The sequence below is a fragment of the Olea europaea genome, chromosome 6, assembly GCF_002742605.1.
Source record: "Olea europaea var. sylvestris chromosome 6, O_europaea_v1, whole genome shotgun sequence".
Lineage (NCBI taxonomy): Eukaryota > Viridiplantae > Streptophyta > Magnoliopsida > Lamiales > Oleaceae > Olea > Olea europaea.
Genome location: NC_036242.1, coordinates 12,189,146 through 12,196,588, shown reverse-complemented (window position 1 = coordinate 12,196,588; position 7,443 = coordinate 12,189,146). Strand labels below are relative to the sequence as shown.

Below are 7,443 nucleotides of genomic sequence, written 5' to 3'. Positions count from 1 at the left end.
CATTGGACAATGTGTCGTTGAAAATAAGAGAATTTTTTAGATAATGGAACCCAAACAATGGCTAATATTAACTTTTTGCATCAAACACGTCGTTGATATATTATCACACAAATCGAACAATTATGCTAAAAAAATCTTTTAACTTTGCATATGTATCTTTTGGTTAGATTGGACACCAAAGCAAAACCACAATCAACTCATATTAAAGGTAAAATGAAAAAGTGGGAGAGAGAGAGAGAGACTAACGACATTCTGAGTTCATGATAATAAACACCAACGTACTAAAAGATGTTCGATGAAATCTAAGCTGTGAGCCCTCGTGAAAGGTGATTTGCATGACAACATTTTGTCTCCACTCCGACCTCCACCAAGTAAAGTTATCCATTTACATGAAAAGAAAGCATATATTATTATTTAATGTTGCATAATCGATTGGGCCCCTTTCTAGGATTTTATGATTCTTATGTATTCGTGACACTGTTTATTTAAATTAAAGTTAAACAAATACAATCCAACATTTTGCATTCATGTACACCAATAATCACGAGTGAGTAACATGATTTATGATATGTGTCCAACTTTGAGATTTTTCATTTTGTGTTCATGTATACCAGTAGTCACGAGTGATATGATTTATGACGTGTTTGATAGTGAGACTTTCTATTTTGCGTTCATGTACACCAATAATCACGAAGTAATGTGATTTACGACGTGTTTGATATTGAGATTTTCTTATTTTTTAACAATAAAAAAGAAACTTAAAATTAACTTTTACTCGTTTTAAGATAATCCAAACGTCTCGATCAGCCTCCTTTTTCCCATCTTTTTCTTTTAAGTGTTAACTAGTATTACTTTTAAAGGTTGTTCTTGACTAAGCAACAACTGATAACAGTGCCCCTCTTAGCCCAATATTATAATCCTATTTTGCTCGAGAGAATTACAAATAGAACTCCTTTGCAATATGATCACTAATTGCATGATTGGTATTGATTTTTTCACCCTAAAAAATCAAAATTTTGACCATTATTTCACTATTCAAATCGTCATTTTTGACTTATCCTCTCACAGATAGAACCCACTTTTCCCTCCAACGGTCAAAAAATCAATTCTCAAAATCACTACCGAACAAGCTCTAAAAATGTTTTACTGATTCTAGTGAAATCACTGTGTATATGTTCGTCTAAGTCCAATTAGACTTTAAGTTATAATTTATCCAAATAAGTAATTACAAAATAATCTGTGCCGATCAAATCATGATATCTTCTTAAAACAATTTCATTCCTACTGCTCAAGTTTTTTTCATTTCTATGAAAACCGTACCTCAATAACATAGGAGTCAATGAATACTTCTCACTGAACATTGAACGAGCATTTAATATAGAATTTTTACACGAACAAGTTTATTTGTAAGATAAATAGAGGATTATGTAAAAATGTTTTATTCCCATTCATAGATTTTGAATGTGAGACCATTCATCTAAAAGACCTGGCCTTTCATAAAGATTGCAACTTTTCAAAAATAAAAAGTCAAGTCATTTTATGAAAAATATACGAAATTGAAAGAGTGGCATTCTTCCACACAGAGACGGAACTGTTGGATCAAAGGTCGTTTAAGTTAAAGACATAATCATTGTAAAACAATTTTCTAACTTAAAAAGCCATCACTTTTAGTCATTAAACACTTAGATTTAAATTTGTCAAATTTATATATCTTCATTTCGAAGGAAAACAATTTCTTCATTCAAATATTTTCAACAATGTATATGTATATTTAAGAGTAACCAAGAAAAATTCTTTCACTTTACATGGTACGACTGTCCTAATATTTAGGTTGCCACACATATCATATCATTGCTAAACACGCCAGACACATATAAAGTCCTATTCAAAAATACTTTGGAAACAGTACAAACAATCTTGGTACATGTACATAAATGTTTGACAATTTTTTTGATAGATTGTCAACCGATAAGATTTTATTAGATGTTGGACAAAAAACACAGTTAAACCAGCCAATGCAGCGTTGTCGCCTATAATGTTTTCCGTAAATTTTATCTGTACAAGGAGCTTAATTCTAATATAAATATATCGTTTCTTGCTGGTTTTTGTCCACCATCCATCAATATACTCTTGTTAATTAATTGGCCCTTTAATAAAGATTCCACAAAGCACCTTTCTCTATATAGTACTCACAAAAGACAGTAAGACACATCTCCTTCAAAATTTCAGAAACTTGTAATTCTTCACTTGCTCTGATTCGACATGAGCAGTCTTCCGTGGAATTCTGCTCATAAGATCATAATCTTAACATCCCTTCTTGTTGTTTCGCTTCCGGCGGTGGTGGCCGGAGAGTGCACGTGCAATGATGAATCCGAGCACCGGAATAAAACCGAGGCCCTTAAGTACAAACTGAGTGCCATAGCTGCTGTTCTTGTTTCTGGTTGTATTGGTGTGAGTCTCCCGCTTCTTGGCAGAAAAATCGAAGCTTTACGCCCAGAGAATGACATATTCTTCATGATTAAAGCATTTGCTGCTGGAGTGATTTTAGCAACTGGGTTCATTCACATCCTTCCTGAAGCATTCGAGACATTGACATCTCCTTGCCTTAGCCAGAATCCATGGGGGAAATTTCCCTTCGCAGGATTCGTCGCAATGGTGGCTTCAATTGGGACACTAGCCGTGGACACAATTGCAACAAGTTTCTACAAGAAGATGCACTTTAACAAGATTAAACAGGTGAACGTGGATGAAGAGGCTAGCAATGAACACGCAGGACATGTTCATGTACACACTCACGCCACACACGGTCACGCTCATGGAGCCGCAATCCCTGGTAATGAAACCGGGGTTCTTGATCTTGTCCGGCAGCGCATAATATCACAAGTAAGTTCTAGATCAATTGTTTAAACTTTTAGATGAGGTGATCAGTCTTGAGCATGGTTTCAAATTGTTTTGTGTAGGTTTTGGAATTGGGAATTGTGGTGCACTCAGTTGTAATTGGAATTTCACTGGGGGCTTCAGATAACCCTGACACGGTAAAGACTCTATTGGCAGCCCTATCATGCCATCAGTTTTTTGAAGGCATGGGACTTGGTGGTTGCATCTCTCAGGTACTCTCTCAAGCAAATTTATACTAAATTTTAGGAATCGACAAAGTTACAAATGTTGTCATAATGTTTTCATCATGTACCAATTTGTGGTTCATATTTTTGTTATCATAATGTTTCCATCATTTATTCCCCAGTGGTAGCAAGGAAATTATTCCAAGTATCCCACCTTGTTTTCTTTCTCTAAATAGTTAATTTTTTCACGATTAGGCCAAATTCAAGTCCCTAACAACGACAGTTATGACACTCTTCTTCTCCTTCACCACCCCAGTTGGGATCGCCATAGGAATCGGGATATCAAATGTGTACAAAGAAAATAGCCCGACTGCTCTTATCATTGAAGGGATTTTGAATTCCGCGTCCTCCGGGATACTGATTTATATGGCTCTTGTCGATCTATTAGCAGCAGATTTTATGAATCCTAGGATGCAGAACAACATTAGACTGCAGCTGGGAGCACATATTTCACTTCTACTAGGTGCTGGATGTATGTCTTTTCTGGCCAAATGGGCATAATTTCCCTTCACTTTTATGTCCCCTTTCCCCACTCTCTTATGGTTTTTCTCATGGAAATTTCCAATGCTTATTAAACTAACAAGTTTTTATCTACGTGTAACAATCATTACAAGACTCTTATTAGATAACGGCTGGAAAAAGCATAAGCACAATGTAAAGGACCATAAAGAAACAATGATGATGAACATATCGATAAAAACAACTAAGTTTCTCGTTTATCTAACAATTCAAATTGTTTAATAGTTTTATCCATATAGTAATTAAGCATTGAAACATATTGATCTTGCATTTAACTCAATTCATACAGATATCCAGTGGCCGCGCAGGCCCACTTAGTTTGTATTTTTTTTTTTTTTTTAGCGTAATTTAAGATTACATTTATCATTAATCAAGACTTAACTAATTTTATTCAAAAATCAGATGTTAATTATATTTTCAGTTGTATAAAAAATATATTTTAATTTTGTTAAAAGTATAATCTCAAAAATCAGTGTATCTCTCAAACTTTAGCTCATGTTTGGTTTGGATTAAAATCTGATTTTAATCTAAGTTAAAGTCAAACAATCAATATTAATCACATCTTTTATGAATTACACAACTTTTCAACCATATATTTCAAAAACTTCGATCACAATTTACTAAAAAATTTAATTTTAATCCCTACCAAACACCATCTTAATATTTTCCATTCTTTCATCTTCCAATTTCTATCATACACAACGCTTGATCCGATCATCTCTGATTATCAATGGGGACTTCACATTGGCTGCAAGAGCTCCAATCGCAGTCGAGGAGCAAGATTTCCGTTGATTATTTGCAGAAGAATCTGCAATACGGCAATAGGCTTTCATCTCCTATGGCTTTTTCATGTGCTTTGAGCGCAGGCAAGCACCTCGACCTTGACGTTTCTTTGTTCGATCTGTGATGATGGACTCGTGGTTCGAGATTTAATTGAAGAAAAATGGACCTCAACGGAAATGACAGATTTAATCAATTTATTTTGCATTATGGAATCCCCAAAGAAACTGTTATTGTAGGTGTTTGATAATTAATACATATAAAGGTAACATTAGCATCGGGACAAGGGGTGAAGAATTATATCCACAGAGTAAAATCAATTCATCAATTCAAAAGGCACTGGAGAGTGTGGTAACAGTTGATGCCTTTGGACTTCAACTTGGATGGCTACATCTCACAACTGCTTCTCAAGTTTAGCTTGTAAAGATGATGGCTAATGCATTCTTCAATACCACGAAATGACAAAATGGGAGTTGGGATGAGAAATTAATGATATGTTATTCTCGATTTTGAGTATAACTTTGCTGATTATATATAATGGAGCAAGAAATGAACACGCAATCAAGACTTCTTTTTAATGGAGTTTTTAGAACAAAGCAGGTTAGGATAGTTGGGGTAGTTATGATGATGGAAATTTGTGGTGGTCGGTGGGATGAAAGGTGATTGTATCTAATTATTGGATAATTGTGACCAAAAAATAAATTTGATCTAAAAATTGTATTATTTGTAAATTAAACTGTAATTGCGGCCTACAATTTGTATATCAATTAATTTGATAACTTATGATTATGAAATAATTTGTGATTAATTAATTTGTAATAGATAAATAAGTTCTAATCAATTAACGTAAAATTTGTAACCGGCAATTTAGTTGTGACCTATAAAATGTATAATTTGTGACTAAATTTACAATTATGTCTCACATTTTATTTTTTGTGATCGTGACATTCTATGACTTGCATGTAATTATAACCATAAATTATATGTTATTGTGACTTACAGTAGTGTTTTTGTGAATTTAATCTTGTATGGTTAGTGATTGACATGTGAATGTGACTACAGATTAAGTGTTAATTTAATTGTAACATGTTTAATTAAATTATAGGTCACAAAATTTGGTAGCTAATTTTGGGGGAAAAAAAATCATAATTCTAGAATGATAAAATGTGAGGTGTAAGAAAGAGAGAGAAAGTGTGGGGTGTAAGAGAAAGATTTCTTAAAAATTTGTATTTATGAGTCTTTTTTTTTTTTTTTCAAATTTTTGAAAACAAAGTTTCAAAATTAACAAAATTGTCAAAAAATTTCAAAATTTTAGTGATGACATTTGTGACCTCTAAAAAAATTTTGTAATCTATAATTGAAATCAAATAGGTTACAATCACATATTATATAATTTATTGGTCACAGTCACACTAAGTCACAAATCACACGAGATTGTAGTCTCATACCATACAATTAATATTAAGTCATATGACCAATAATTGAAATTAAATAGTTACAGTCATATATCATACAATTTATTGATCACAGTCACACACTAAACCGCAAATCACACAAGTTCGCAATCACATACCACACGATTATATATTAAGCCCTTGTTTGAGCCTCATTCTTTTTATAAATGCATTTTTGAATAGTATATTAATGAAAAATATGTGGTTAAAAAATAAGAAATTTGATTTGCGTATAATATTATTTTATTGAATAATATACTGTTGAAATAATGTCTAAACACTGTTTAAGAATATATTTTTTTCAAAAGAATGTGGCTCAATTATGGGCTAAGTCATATGTGACTTTAATAAATGTCGTGTCCTAAAAGTGAAACTAAATAGGTCACAACCATATACCATACAATTTGCTGGTTACAGTCACACAATAAGTCATAAATCACATGAGAACACAATTATATATCACACAATTTATGAATCACAATTATATTTAAGTCATATGTGCCCCTAATAAAAACATTGTGGCATATAATAGAAATTAAAATGGTCACTATCACATACTAAATAATCTATTGGTCACAGTCACACACTAAGTCTCAAATCACACAAAGTTGCATTCCTATACCACCCAATTTATGAATCACGATTACATATTAAATAATAAATCTTAATTAATAAGTCATTAATTGTTTATTAATCACAAACCATGCAATTCACTAGTCACAATCAACTACTAATTTAATTTGGGTACAGATATGAATGGTGGTGGTGAGGTGACAACAGTACTTTTTTTTTTTTTTTTTTTAACGAGGTGTCCCAGCTTACGCCCGACTATATCCTCGTCCCTGAACTTCCGGCCCCTCAGCAGCTCAGGGAGGTAAATGGCGGGATGTGCCCAAGTTGACCAGGGTTCGAACAGCCTTTATACTCCTGACCCCAAGGGAGCCTCCTCCATGGTTATTACATCACCAAACTGCTCCAACCCTTCCTCTGGTTATTACAACACTCAGCTGCTCCAACCAGAAATCGAACTCCCCACGCTGGGGTTGCGAGCCCCGTACTGTCCTTCCTTTGCCAACTTGGATGGTGGTGGTGAGGTGACAACAGTACTTTTTTGATTATGCTCGTGGTGGAGGGATGAAATGAGTTGGATGAAGAGCAATTGTGGCTAATTATGGGGTAATTATGACGAATAAAAAAGTGTCCTATAAATGTATAATTTGTGATTAAATCTATATTTGTGATCTACATTATAATGTGTCTTTGTGACCTATAAATAAATTGTGATAAATTAATTTCGTACTTAGTCATTGTGAAATAGTTGTGATCAGTTAATTCGATAATATGTGACCAATTGTAAGTTATAACCAATTAATTTGATAATTTGTGATCAGTAAATAAATTGTGACTTATCAAAAAATGTATGAATGTAACTAAATTTGTAATTGTGATCCACATTTTATGTTTTTGAGAAATGTATGATCTGTGACTAAATTTGAAATTGTGACTACGATATTATGTAATTTGTAACTCGTATGTAATTGTGACTTAAATTATGTGTTATTGTAACC

At 33.1% G+C, this 7,443-nt stretch overlaps 1 protein-coding gene across 1 annotated transcript; it reads left to right on the top strand.

Moving 5' to 3' along the window:
• The first annotated feature begins 1,962 nt into the window (after positions 1 to 1,962).
• Positions 1,963 to 3,739, top strand: LOC111395859 (zinc transporter 1-like). Its single transcript, XM_023022059.1, has 3 exons — positions 1,963 to 2,883; positions 2,961 to 3,110; positions 3,318 to 3,739. Exons 1-3 carry the CDS (start codon positions 2,263 to 2,265, stop codon positions 3,621 to 3,623), a joined length of 1,077 nt encoding a protein of 358 aa, XP_022877827.1. The 5' UTR covers positions 1,963 to 2,262; the 3' UTR covers positions 3,624 to 3,739.
• Positions 3,740 to 7,443: the final 3,704 nt, after the last annotated feature.

Bases quoted from the DNA above. Each gene is read 5' to 3' on its own strand.
- LOC111395859 (XM_023022059.1), top strand. From the start codon at position 2,263: ATGAGCAGTCTTCCGTGGAATTCTGCTCATAAGATCATAATCTTAACA. The intron at 2,884-2,960 runs GTAAGTTCTAGA...TGTTTTGTGTAG, and splicing joins GGCAGCGCATAATATCACAA to GTTTTGGAATTGGGAATTGT. The intron at 3,111-3,317 runs GTACTCTCTCAA...TTTCACGATTAG, and splicing joins TTGGTGGTTGCATCTCTCAG to GCCAAATTCAAGTCCCTAAC.